This window comes from Lasioglossum baleicum, chromosome 8 (assembly GCF_051020765.1).
Source record: "Lasioglossum baleicum chromosome 8, iyLasBale1, whole genome shotgun sequence".
Taxonomy (NCBI): Eukaryota; Metazoa; Arthropoda; class Insecta; order Hymenoptera; family Halictidae; genus Lasioglossum; species Lasioglossum baleicum.
Genome location: NC_134936.1, coordinates 6,924,630 through 6,939,161, shown reverse-complemented (window position 1 = coordinate 6,939,161; position 14,532 = coordinate 6,924,630). Strand labels below are relative to the sequence as shown.

The following is a 14,532-nucleotide window of genomic DNA, read 5'->3' as shown; positions in this document are numbered from 1 at the left end:
TACAGCGGATTTTATGCATTTATAACAAAAATGAGTAGATGTAATTTGAAACTGTAAAATCATTAGAAGAATTTTAAAATACTGTTATATTATTTACAACCTATTAAGCATATTAAGGAGAAAAATAAATGTTTATTTCACTTCAGTTGTATTTTGCATAAAGATCCGCTGTCTACATATTACATCTACTGACTTCTTTAAAAACGAATATTGAATTTGATAAAAAGTAATGGATTACTAAAAAATGCAGTGGCCCACCCTGTATGTATGTACACGTCTTACAATTTAATTAATCAAATTATGTGTTTGGTACTTTAGGAATTAGGTACGTGAGCCTGATATCAAAGAATAACTGTTTAATATTTTACAATATTAAAGTAAATGTTATATGAATAAAGTATCGAAATGAATGTTTTACAAAAGTACCAAATTTTTCCATGTGTTTCCTGTTTCCTCTAAAAATTTTACGTTGGCAGAATTCTGTAGAAATTAAAAAAAAAACAACCTACTTAAATAAATTCTACAATTGTCCAGAAATTCGAACACCTTTTTTTACAAACACTGCAACAACTTGCACATCACTTTAGCAAAATTATCTAAGAATTCAAATAACCTACGTGAGTAAACTTTAGTTATTAATTGTAGAAGGAAATGAATTAGACTCTGTTAGTAAATAAAATAAGTAAAGCTCGTCTCGTTCTTTCCATGTGCCTGGAATAAGGGATTCACACATTTCCTCATGAAGCTCGATAAACGCTAAGCCATAATTAACGCCGCAAGAGTTAGGGTGTTCGCTCACCGGAAGTAACACGGACTGAGCATCGAGAGGCCACAGTGGTTTCTCTCGTTTTGGTCTGGATGCGAAGTAAGCCGCAATTCCGGTCACTACGAGAACACCTGCAGCGCCGCTCAGGTAAGGCAGGTAGTCTTCGAACTGCGACTGAAACACTTCATACGTGTCATATTAGTTTATTAGTAGGCTGTGGACCTTTATGCAAATCATTACCATTTTCTTACTTAATTTTAACCCTTTGCACTCCTTGGTAGAGTGCGACTCGACATCGGAGAAAGAAAAATGGGTACTTTGGGATTATCCCGTTGACCATTTTTGCCAAACACGAAATTATTATTAAGTATATTATTATTAGCTTTCGCCCGCGGCTTCGCTCGCACAGGAAACCGTTTAATGCCCTCGGAAATTGATATTGTTTCTCCATAAAACCTTTTAACCCCTCATTCACCCATATAGAGTTTTAATTTTATGTCATGTCGCCATCTTAGATTTCAAAACCCCTTTTCACCCCCTTAGGGGTTCAATTTTTTAAAATGCCGAAATAGGTGTTTGATTAATTATATCAAACAGCATTAAATTAAGACCAAGTTTCAAGCAAATCCGACCATAAATAAAATATTCCTCATACAAACGTTGCAATCACTTTTCACCCCCTCGAGGGTTGAATTTTTTAGAATGCCGAAATAGGTGTTTGATTAATTCTATCAACGAGCATTAAGACCAAGTATGAAGTAAATCCGACCACGAACAAAATATTCCTCATAACGTTGCAACCCCTTTTCACCCCCCTAGGGGTTCAATTTCGAAATATCCTTTCTTATCCCTTGTATAGATCATAAAGGAAACTTCTGTGCAAAATTTCAGCTTTCTAGGTCCAAGGGTTTAGCCTGGGCGTTGATCATCAGTGAGTGAGTGAGTGAGTGAGTGAGTCAGGACTGTCTTTTTATATGTATTATTTAATAATAATATAATATAACAATAATTATTATATTATTTATTTTGGAACTTGCTTTTCATTATAATAGAGGTCGACGGGATAATCCCAAAGTACCGAAAAATGTAAATAAAACGGGTTTTATATGTATTTCGTTCTTCCTTTATTTATTTAATTGTCTTATTTTTTAGTTGAAAACAAACACAGGTTTTGCACTTCAAATTCACTCCTTTGGAAATCAATTTCAATCTTTTACAAATAAATTATTTTTTAGTAAGTTCTCATAAAAAAAATCAAATCAGATGTAAATTAATTTTGTTAAGAAACTGGAAATTTTATTTATTACAAAGTTATACATCAAATACTTATTTAAAAGTAATTACCAATTCGTTAACTTTTGTAATGTATGAGAACTGTGTATATGTAGATATGTATATTCATTGAAGCCATTTTCTGATTAATAAATTTTTAAAATGAAGGTACATATGTGTTTATTGAAGCGTATTGAGTATTAAGTCTTATGTCCCCCTCGCAGTAATGACACCGTTCACGTGTGTCTAAATAAATATATATAATAATTTAATTTAATGGGTGAAATTGATTCGCGAAAGGATGTTACAAAAAGGAGAAATCGATTTACGAAAAGGTGAAATTGATTTGCACAAGGTTGAATTTACCACAAATATGAATTACAAGAATGTTTGAAAGCTATATGTATATATATAATATATATACCTTTAATATAATTAGTAGACAAAATTGTTTAAAATAGGTAGCAGTCAAGGAACTGTCCTCTGAAATAAATTTGAAATAAAACACTTAAAATAGTCGGGTGTTGTTGGCAACAAAATTGAAAAATAATTCGGAGTGCAAAGGGTTAAAGAATATACATACAGTCTTTCATTGTCCAAAAGATTCCTCCTGGTAGAAATTCAATAGAAATATTACTAATTTTGATAAATGTATACAGTGTTCCTAATATTCTCAAATTTAAATATCCTATAAATGTATAAAGATTTGTGCAGTCTATTTATTATTATTATTATCACGCCGTTGAATGATAAAATTTTGGTGTTTAATCAAGTTTGTATAAGTTATACATATACGTCTTTGCACTGAACACATGTTTTAAATAATTTCGAAATACAGTCGAACCTCATGATGAAGATTCTGAACAGACTCTAATAAATAGACTGCGGATTTTATGCATTTATAACAAAAATTAGTACGCACAATTTAGAGTAGTGGACATATTCAAAAAATTTAAGAACATCAACATATTAGTTTCAGTTGAATAAAATAATTAAAACAAGAAAGAAATATTTATGTAACCTCTGTGTCTTGGAATCGACGTAGACATTTTTTATTTTGCATAAAGATCCGCAGTCTACTAATAAATATATGATTAATTTAAATCGAAATAAAATTTCAATTTATTGTACTTTTTTGGAACCCTGGTAGAATACGGCAAGCATGAACAGTAATTAACACGGTCTTCGTACGTTATACTTTTTGAAGAATAACTCCTTCGAAGGTCATTTGAAGGTCAACATATTATACACGAATAAAAATACGTCGTTTCATTTAAAAAACATTTTCTGTCTGAAACATTTTCTTGTGTTACTAAAAACAACGGAGATATTTTCGGTGTAAGTCTTAGGTGCCTCACCCTGTATAATAATTAGACTGCGGATCTTTATGCAAAATAAGAAATGTTTGCATTGATTGCAAGACACAGAAACCAAATAGAAATTCCTTTCTTCTTTTAATTGTCTTATTAAGCTGAAATTAATACAGTCATGTCTTCAAATCTTCTTAATTCGTTCACTGCTTTAAATTGTACGTGTCCATTTTCGTAATAAATGCATAAAATCCGCAGTCTAATAATAATTTACCTACATTTATAACAATGTACCATATATAATAATAATAATGTGTACATTATATTGTTTTATGGCAAACATTACGAGAGAACAATCATAATGCAAAATCGAATCCACCTTGTCTAATTGTGAATAATGTAGAAGTGCATTCAATTCCACGAAAATAGGTTTATACATTATTGTATTAGACATCATTATTTTAAGCAATCGTAATGTAATATGGATATTGTGTATCTACTATTATGTAGACATATGCAACTACTGCCTTATATGTAGATATGCACTGACATCCGAACGGAAAACTAAATCGATTGAATATTAATTATTCATATTAATCAAATTAAGGATAAATTTATCCAGATTTGTTAAAGAACTCACTAAAAACAGCATCAGACATGAAAGACCCATCTTTGCAGTTCGTGGACACCGTAAAAACAGTCTAACGGTTGAAATAGACTTGGGCAATTTTTATTTCCCACAGAGATCCGCAGTAGATAAATTAAAGGACTCGAGCGATGTTGGTATATTGTTCTGCACTTATTAAAATTATCAGAAGAGGAAATGCATGTTCACCCAACTTCTGTTTCTTAACAGCGTTACACAATAAAAGGGGGTCATTCGCACCAGAAAGAATTCGAATGGTTTTTAAAATCCACGTATTCTACATCGAACTACTTACAACACGACACATTTCAACAAATTATTTATCAAAATCATTGTGATCATTTCAATTTAGGATGAGTTTATCGAGATTTGTTAAAGAATAGACTCGGGCAATCGTTGTTTCCTACAAAATCCGCAGTTGACAAGTAATCTTTCGCTCGCAGAGTTTCAAGGTACCATGGTGGAACCGCATAATTGATTCGGTTGCTGGCACATGCTAGATCCGCAGAACGTTCAAGTTGACGAATCGATTAAAATCTCTTATTCCGTAGATCCAATAGCACAGAACAGATCGCGACGATGAGGAGCAACGAAGAGTCGAGGAGAGAACGAAATGAAAAAAGGAGTAACTCGCGAGGAAGAGAAAACTGGTGCGAGTAGGTACGCGTGCGGAAAGGTCGGTCTGCGCAAATCATGCGTCAGACTGCTGCGGACCGCGGCGGGTTCTATCAAATTAACGGCGCACGTGAAACCCGACTGTGCACGCGGTGTGCGGGCCGCGTCGTCGTACTTACTGTTAAACTAATTTGCACGGTGGCGTTCACCCGCGAATATCCCCCTGGCCGGACGACTGGACAGCTGATTCGCCGATTCACTTCCGATGGAAATCGAAAAAAAAATCGTCGCCGCCGGCAAATGCCAGCGAGAAACTAGGGTCAGATCCGCGGCATGACAACGACGGTACCGGTAACACGCGCTGCGGCTTTTTACTGGCGTCGTGCAGCGCCGTGACGTAAGCTCCCGAATCGATGTCGCCCACTGCAACGACCCTTACTATACTAGCCACCCCGAGCTTTCCCTTGGCCACGGACACGCAGGCGTGATCGAAACGAACGAGCAGTGAAAGTGCACAGCCACCACTCGATGCACGCTCGCTTCACCGGGTGGGGGGTTCCCCGCCCGATCGTATCTTGCCGCGATTCATCGATCATACCAGTCTATATCTAGGCTAGATCATCACCGGACTGCGGATGTTTGTGAATTTATGACAAAGAAATTTATTTGCTAATTTTTAACCCGTAGACTTGAGTGGTGACTCTAAGAGAGAGAGAGAGGCACCACTAAAAATTGCTGCACCATTGTTCAAAATACATTAAAGTCGCGATATTTTTCTCCGAACTTATACTCAGAATTTATCCAGTGCCTACCCACTCCACCGCCGGCCAACGCCGCGCCGCACAGTGGGCCAGATCGACGCGCTAGCTGTTCATAAGCTAAAACATGAAAGTCCTCATATCGATATTTAACCAATGCACAGTGATTCTTAAATGTCCATTACATTCGAAAACGATAATATTAATTAAAGTTATTAAAAACTCTTGTTACAATAAGCGTTCAAAGATCAAACTTTTTCAGATACGATTTATCACCGAAAAAATTCCGTTTCTTCGTAACGATGTCCTGGAAAACCTACTGAAGATTAAGTGCCCAAATTTTTTTTTAATGAATAATGTATATCTATGTTGAGAATGCCACAGGAACTAAACGTTAATGTTCATGATTTATTATTTACAAAAATGCTTAGCCAACTAAGGAAAGTCGTCAAAGTTTTTCACCTTTGACAAGGGATAAATAAAAATGTAAGCATATGTGAGGGCTCTAACAAAGTAGATCATTTTCAGCAACATCTCCTCTAAAAGATCCTGTAAAGATCTCGTCCCAGCTCGTCCCAGTTTGGAAATTATGATGGTTTAAAGCGTCGCGTGACACGAGACGCATTGACGACCACTCAGCGGCTCTTAGGAGTCTAAAGACCTAACCCAGACCTATCTTATGAATTTTTTTGATTATACGGCCATTGATAAACATTCGAACTTCTTGCTAGCTTAGTTGAATCATTTGTATTTGAGAGACTATAGTAACAGCATCGTAGTATAGCATCACAGCAGTTTTTCCATATTGAAGACCTGTATTTTACCTTTGTTAAGAGGAATTATAGTATAGATTTTTGTTTATTCATAGAAAATCCGTATGATCAACTGAATATAGTCACAGGGACTTTGTAAAATATAATACTTAATTTTGTTTGAATTTTTGTAATTCTTTAAATATAAGACAGTAATAACACATTTTTGTTATTTCATTAGATGTAATAAACTTCATTCATTCAAAAATTATGGATTACCCTTGTTTGAATGGCTGAATAGCTAGTTTCCAATTATTATTTATTATTCACACGATTTTTCAGACATTTCCGGTGGTGTGACAAACAAATGTTTCCTACAAAAAGTAATCAGTACACAGTCTTTTACAAATCTCAGTACAAAAAATTTAAAAACAAAATTGATTATTTATTTATAACTATATATTTTTTATTCAATAATATTATAGCTGACGCCCCACGACTAATCCAACGATATATTTAATGTGGTCTTTAAGTTTTGAAATAATGGTGAAATAGGCGTGAACAGCTACTGAGCCATTCTGGCCTACTGTGGCCGCACAGTGGGAACTTTCGACCAAACTCGGTTCAAAAACGTCGACGTTGGAAAGTTGAAAAAGTGGTTTCTCAAGATAAAAGTCTGCTCTATCGCGTGGTGCAATTCGATTTTCCGCTGGACCCTTAGACCCTTATTTTTTTTTTAAAAATTGAAAAACGTCCTGAAAAATGTGTACAAAAGTGATGCCGCTCCGTCTTTTATGAAACTTTTATAAACATGTTTAAACAATCATAATGTATTACTATTACACATCACTGGATTCGGGAAAGTCTAGAGAATCTTTTGCTGTAAAGAATAATACAATATCTTTTATAATAACATCATAATATCTGTTCAAAGTCGAAAAACGTGTTTTTTTTTCAAACTCAAATTTCTCAAAAACTGTGCGTGTAGAAGAAAAATTAAGGCCAGATTCGGAATCAGCGCTAAAAACTGTATAAGATACACCCAACAGTTATATGGAAACATTTTTGTTGTTGGACAGTGTAATTTTCTCTGTGTTTCCCTATATTCGTCAGTTGCCACTTAATTTCCTAATTTTAAACGCCTGTCTCTCGGTGCCTATTTGGTCAAAAAAAAAAAAATTTGAAGGAAATTTAATGCTCTTTCCAAAAATGGAAGACAAAAGTTCATAGGACACACAGTTTTTGAGTAATAGGCGAAAAACCAAAACAAGGTAATAAAAATCGTGGTTTTTGCCCCCTCCCCAAGTTAGCACAGGGTCTTCGAGGTCGAAAACTGAGATTCGACACCCCAGAGTACCCCTAAATGACGTGTCAAAATTTCATTAAGTTCGGAATACTTTCCTATTAAAAGTACCTGGCGACTGGACTATATATAGCATGTTAAAAACAAATTTTTTCCGCGCGTGGTAACGGAGAAACCACATTTTCTTGAAAGTGTGAAAGTTTAACGAATTTTCTAAAGGTTAAAAAACGTGCGCACCATAATCTCCCTATTTTTCCCGTATTCTGTCAAGTTTCAGCTTTAATTTAAAAATCTTTCATCGCTCTACCTCATTTCTATCGAAAGTTCTTTGATTTTGAATCGAGTTTGGTCGAAAGTTCCCACTGTGCGCCGCACAGTGGTGCCAAATAGCCAGAAAGCCAAAAAGCGGAAAAAATCTATAAAACCACGCGCGGCAGAAGTAAAACTTCTTGCGGTTTAGTAATGTTTAGAAGTAAATTAAGATTGAAAATGATGGTAAATAATCCTAATGAAGCGACAACAAGATCAGGAACACCTCTCGATGCACTATTTGCAAGACATTTACACAAAATTGAATCAAGAATATTTATATCATATTTTAGCTATCACAAGCCAATTGTTTCAATGATAGAATCATAGAAAAAATAATGAACGATCAAAATTTGCGACGCAAAGAAGGAGAGCGTATTGGAAATGCTATGAACTATGTCTCTTGTTGTTCCTGATCTTGTCACTCCATTAGGATTATTTACCATTTCCAATCTTAATTTACTTCTAAATGATATCTTTTTACTTACAAGACACCTGTCAAAATTTTTCAGGTTAGTTTAGAACAAGGGTTTGGATAATTGTTTATAAATCTTGATTGATTTGATGAATGGTAGAAACCAAATCCATTTCATGGCCATACTATTCTTGGTCAGGATAGCCTAGAGAGTTGAAATATTGAGGATACTGTTTCTTTTTTAATGATCCATCGAGTGGCTCAGCGGGTGGTTAACCCTTAACAACCCCTCGAACCCGACGTTGGCACGGTGCACGTTGGGGCGATCCTCTACTATATAGGATGGCAATTATAAAAGCGTTACAGACGAATACCTCCAAAAATATTGATTATACGCAACAATGTTTCAGATGAAACTTGTTCAGTACCGAGGGGGACATCATGTGGTGGGGCTTTTATTTTGGCAGAAGTTTAGTATAGTGACAACGCCTGCGGTGGTGGGTGTTAGGCGCGTATGGTGAGGGGGGAGGAGGGTAATACGAAAACAAAGGAATTATTTTGCGGAAATGAACGGTTACCGTGATATTCTCAAAAAACTGCTACTGCTACTGCATTCAGTATTGCAAGAGGTATTTCTAAGCTAACGAACTTGAACGTATTTTGTTTGATCTCACAACTGTTTACGGCCATAAGAACTTGGCTCCTGTTTACAGAATGTTTTTGTTGGGATAATATTCAATATAAATGAAACAGTATTTGTCTTTCTTAACATTTCCTTCGCCTCGAATAACATCTTAACGAACGTCCTCAAACTCGACATCTTCAGCTAAACGCAGTGTGAACATCCAGAAGATATTCTTATATCCCTCTTAATTAATTCTAGCGCCCCGAATACATCATTCCCATAACTTTGTAATACCCTTTGCACGTTACACTCGCCCACAGAGAAGTACAATAAACAGAAAAAAAAGATCGCGGAGGAAGAAAAATGGGGTAGCTGGAAGTCGAGTGGTAGTCTGTCGACGATAAGGACATTGCGTGGCCAACATCGAATCGTTGCTCTCGATTGGCGGCTATTTAAACGCAGTCCTTCAGCCTCGGCCTCTCAGCGAAGGATTCGTTTGCAGTTCGAAGCGGTATCCGATCGACATCGGTTCAGAAATCATGGGATTTTCGATTGTTTCGGACTAGAGTCGGTCATTGTAGACAGTGTTCTACGTGATGAGTTCTTCTCAGTACTTGTTGCTATTTATCTTTGGATCTTTCTGCATGTACGGACTGTGGAGGACGAGCTCGCTCTCTTGGCAGACGTCAACTGTGCACGCGAAAGCGTCGATACAGTTCGACCTGTCAATCCCAGCCTCATCTCCCTCGGCGGTCCATCGGTTTTACAACAGGACCAGCCGGAAGCCTAGCGATAGGGTCCATAGAAGGTATCGGGGCGCGGTGTCCAAGTACATGCTCGAACTGTATCATCGTAGGTCAGACGTGGACATAGTTCGAGCTCTGCAGCCTGTCCACGTGACTGGTAATTATTTATTTATTTTTTGTTTATTATTATAAGGTTTTTTATACGTCGCATCAACATCTAGGCCAGGCCTGGTTTCACGGGCCACTTTAATGACGTGTAACGTTACAGCGGGCCGCACTTTAGGTAAACACGCTTTTAAAAAATGTGATACAAATACAAAATGAATAAAACATTATTGTTATACGTCGCATTATAACAGTGACACATGCAAATTTTCATTTACTTAATATTTTTGTATACAGTATACATACAACAAGAAACAAAAGTTTCAATAGAAATATAAAATCGCCCTGCGGGCCGCACAATTTAACGTTGCGGGCCGCACAATTTAACGTTGCGGGCCGCGTGTTGGCCAGGCCTGATCTAGGCCATTAGCGACGAACTTTCACGATGACTTCAGATTTTGTGGAAGCGGTTAATTTCTTTAAGGAATTCAATAGTATTTCTTGTGTGCTTTTCGGATGTAAGGACAGGGTTCGAGTTGATTTTGAATTTGAAACGCTGGGTGGAGAATTTTTGGCAGTCGTACAAAAGGTGGTGTGCTGTGAGTGAAATTTCGCAACAGAGCGGGGGTCTGTCTTCTTTATGAGATATTCATGTGTTATCTTGCAGTGACCGGTAATTATTTACTTTGGGGCACTCCTCGTCGATTTTAATCCTTTGCACTTGACTACCACTCGTCCCCTATTTTCGCAACATAATTTGTCCCCCGTGTGTCAAATCGGAGTACGTTCTACTTGATCGACAATGTTTACATCGATAATATTACCCCACTATGCAGGATGTCCCAAAAGTATTCGCGAGTTTCTCTGATATTCAACTCATTAAAGCAACTCACTTCTGGCAACATGTTCCGAGCGTTGTCCTGTACAAGGTTGCCGCTGGTTTAGGGTTAATTAACGCTCTAGTTCGTCTTATTTATATTCGTAAAACACACATATCGTTCGTAATGATATAACGTTCAGAACACTTCAAAGTTCAGAGTTAAAGTTCATAGTCAAAGTTCAAAGTCAAAAAGTTCGAAGTTAAAGTTCAGAGATAAATTTCAAAGTCAGAGTTCATAGTTACAGTTCAGACTTAAAGTTCAAAGTTAAAGTTCAGAGATAAATTTCAAACGTAAAGTTCCGAGTTAAAGTTTAAAGTTTAAGCTCAAAGTTAAAGTTCTGAGTTAAAGTTCAGAGATAAATTTCAAAGTCAAAGTTCAAACTTAAAGTTCAAAGTTAAAGTTCAGAATTAAAGTTCAAAGGTAAAGTTCCGAGTTGAAGTTTAAGGTTTAAATTCCGAGTTAATGTTTAAATTTTAAGGTTAAAGTTCTGAGTTAAATTCAGAGATAAATTTCAAAGTTTAAGTTCAGAGCTAAAGTTCAGAGATAAATTTCAAAGTCAAAGTTCAAACTTAAAGTTCAAAGTTACAGTTCAGAGTTAAAGTTCAAAGGTAAAGTTCTGAGTTAAAGTTTAAAGTTTAAGTTCAAAGTTAAAGGTCAGAGTTGAAACTCAAAGGTAAAGTTCATAGTTAAAGTTCACAATTCAAGTTGAAATTTCAAGTTCAAGCTCAAGTCCAAATTTCACACTGTTCTAAAACAAAGGTTCAATCCGTAACGAATACTAAGGGCCAAGTATGCCAATAAACAATTCGAAAATGAGTGTTCCGCTTCGTGATCGTAGCACAAGCCCAAACACGATGTCTAGACAATTCTAGACACAACAAGAGGCGACAAAAAACTGCTCGATATTGCTTCGGTATGAATAAAGCTTAACGATTGTCAACAGGTCCAACAGGCGACGGAGCAAGGATCCTAGTGTTCTCAGTTCCGACAGTGGATTCTGAAGAGACATTAGAGGTCGCCGAGTTACTAGCTCCAGCTGGATCAATCCTCCGCGTGCGCCTGGATCAGATGAACACCTCGAAGAGTTGCGTATCAAGACGCGAGGACAGCTGGAGGGCGTTCAACGTGACTTCCGGTGTAGCTAGCAGAGACGGTAGCACGGTGAGGCTTCGCGTGTACGGCAGAGTAGGGTACCAACCTTGCAGAGACGGTCCGATCTTGTTGCTGAGCTACAGCAAGATCAAGAAAAGGCGGCCGCGTCGATCTATTCAGGAGGAGGAACAGGAAGAGGAAGACGGTCCTCGGAGACGGCGCAGAAATTCCTGCAGGCGGCGCTCTTTGTACGTGGACTTCGCGTTGATCGCGTACGACGAGTGGGTCGTTGCCCCGCCAGGCTACGAAGCGTATCAGTGCGCCGGGAAGTGTTTCTATCCGTTCGGGGACCACCTAAGCCCCACGAAGCATGCGATCGTGCAGACCCTGGTGCACGGGGCTCTTCAAGGCGCCGAGGGTGTCAACAAGCCTGTCGGCAGGGCCTGCTGCGTGCCCACCAGGCTAGCACCCACTAGTCTTCTCTACCTGGATGCCAGTGGCACGTTGACTTATCAATATGGATATGAGGACATGGTTGTCGCCGAATGTGGTTGTCGTTAAGGATGTCCTGGAGACACAATGGAAGACTAAAGTACAAGAAATTCGAAATATATCAATACATTGGCAATAAAAGCCATTCATGAGTATATTTTGCATTTCAAAAATAGATTAATTTAAAAAGCTTTCGTTTAATTAGTGAATTTCATGTCATATTTATTTTTTAATCAAATTGTCTTCATGTTATAAAAAATTGTAAGTGACTTTTGCGAATAATTGTACCCTCTGATTATAGCTATATTCAGTGGTCTACACCGTTGTCGCGTTTCCATACTAGTGAGAAGGACAACACGATAAGTTTGACGTTTTGTAACAGTTTATAATTATTTGCTCTGTAACTGTTTAGTGAATCCTAATAAATTTTGAACATAATTAATTACATAATTTTTACTATATATAAAAAAGACAGGAGTTTCTAGTTGCGTTTTTTCAAGGTTTAAATAGGGTTTAAAGTGGAATTTTATGAATTCTCCATAAGAAGACGTGTTAAAATGTGCAAACTTTAAGTTGCTATAATTCTTAAACGGTGCAGTGAATCGAACACAAACTTTGGTAATTGCATTAATTTAGTAAGAATTATATCTTGTCAAATTTTCAAAAATTTGGTTGCGTTTTTATATACCTCCAGAACATCGTTAAATGTGGAAATCAATCAATCAGGGGAAATTGGAGGAATACTGAGAATTCCAAATTAATATTAATATTTTGAAATGGGAGGAATACTGAGAATTCCAAATTAATATTAATATCTTCGTCTTCTTGCATCTCGTATGTCCTAAATCCTAACCAAAAGTATATTTGATGAATTTTTTAATGACGACAACACTTACACGACTTTGCACAAGTGTTTCCTGGTAGTCAATCAGCTAAAAGAAGACTGTTATTACCAGAGAGACTGCGGATTTTATACATTTATCGTAAATTGAAACAGTCAAAACATTAGAAGATAGTAAACAAATTAAGAAGGACATTTTTATTTCTCTCCAGTTTGTTGCAAAGATCCACAGTCCAATTACACTGTCCAACAAATTTCAATTTTTTTTGTTCCCTAATTACTGTTGGGTCCTTCTTATAGAGTTCTTTGCGTTTATTTCGAATCGGTTTTTAATTTTTTTCCTACACGCACAGTTTTTGAGCTACATGGTTTTGAAAAAAAACATGTTTTTCAAGTTTAAACAAACATTGTGGTGTTATTATAAATGATATTGAATTGTTCTTTGCAGCAAAAGATTCTGTAAACCATCCCGAATACAGTGATATGCAATATTAATACATTATGATTGTTTAAACATGTTTAAACAATGATTAAAGACGGAGAGACACCACTTTTGCACCAATTTTTAAACGACATTTTTCAATTTATCTCAAAAAATAAGGGTTCTGCGGAAAATCGAACTATACCACGCGATAGAGCAGACTTTTACCTTGAGAAACCACCATTTCAAGTTTGGATCGTCGACGTTTTTTTCGAACTAGAAAGTAAAATACCTTCGCCCGACATGATTTGCCGCCAGTGCCCTTTACTTTTTTTTGTTTAAACATGTTTAAACAATCATAATGTATTAATGTTGGATATCGCTGTATTCGGGAAAGTCTACAGAATCTTTTGCTATAAAGAACAATTCAATATCTTTTATAATAACACCACAATATTTGTTTAAAGTTGAAAAATGTTTTTTTTTCAAAGTCATGTTTCTCCAAAACTGTGCGTCTAGGAAAAAAATTAAAAATAGATTCGGAATCAGCGCGAAAAACTTTATAAGAACCACCCAACAGTAGTCATTATTTTCGTGCCATCTTGTCGGGTGACCTAATATTAGAAAATTAATGAGCACAAATTCATTTTTGTTTAATCCTGAGTTTTTATAGAATATATTATATACATATACATTTGTAATATCATGTACAAAATGGTCCATATACGATGAGTAGGGAGTTTGAGAAGGTGTGATACAGAGTTTTATAATTCCTATCTTATAAACTAAAGAGAACTGTCATTATTGTTTTATTGTCATTAAGTTTGCTAATCTGAGACTTGTTCATTAGAAAAATATAAAACATTTTATCACTGTATATCAATTTTTATAAAGTTGAAGTTATTTTACACAATAACGTATTAAATATTGCCGTACTCATTTCAACTTTTGTAGCTTTTAGCTGAAATGTTATTACCATTATTATTGTTCGAAAATTGTATAATTGAAGCGGTTTGAGACATTTGTTCAAAGAAGGTATAAACAAAGAAGCATGTACATACCAATTTCGACGTAATAAATTTAGAAACATGATACACATATTTGTAACAAAAGCGAAAGCCAGCGGCTTATGTAGGCACGGGCTTCGTGGGCTGCAGCTCGTTTGTGAAAAACATAAATTATA

General features: G+C 36.2%; 2 protein-coding genes across 4 annotated transcripts in view; one reads left to right on the top strand and one right to left on the bottom strand.

The window, feature by feature from the left end:
* The window catches only part of LOC143211092 (long-chain-fatty-acid--CoA ligase 1), a 45,323-nt gene extending 40,272 nt beyond the window's left edge, over positions 1 to 5,051 (bottom strand). The window contains exons 1-2 of one of the 3 annotated variants that reach the window (XM_076428511.1): positions 4,789 to 5,051; positions 800 to 948 (exon numbers count right to left, since the gene is read on the bottom strand). In XM_076428511.1, the coding sequence (XP_076284626.1) occupies positions 800 to 948; position 4,789 (150 nt within the window). In that variant the 5' untranslated portion in view covers positions 4,790 to 5,051. Of the gene's footprint in view, positions 1 to 799; positions 949 to 3,988; positions 4,410 to 4,450; positions 4,740 to 4,788 lie in introns of those variants that run through there. The other 2 variants (XM_076428510.1, XM_076428509.1) reach the window with 2 other exon arrangements.
* A 3,355-nt stretch (positions 5,052 to 8,406) lies between these two features.
* LOC143211453 (uncharacterized) lies at positions 8,407 to 12,809 on the top strand. Its single transcript, XM_076429166.1, has 2 exons — positions 8,407 to 9,674; positions 11,447 to 12,809. Exons 1-2 carry the CDS (start codon positions 9,368 to 9,370, stop codon positions 12,154 to 12,156), a joined length of 1,017 nt encoding a protein of 338 aa, XP_076285281.1. The 5' UTR covers positions 8,407 to 9,367; the 3' UTR covers positions 12,157 to 12,809.
* The last annotated feature ends 1,723 nt before the right edge of the window (positions 12,810 to 14,532 follow it).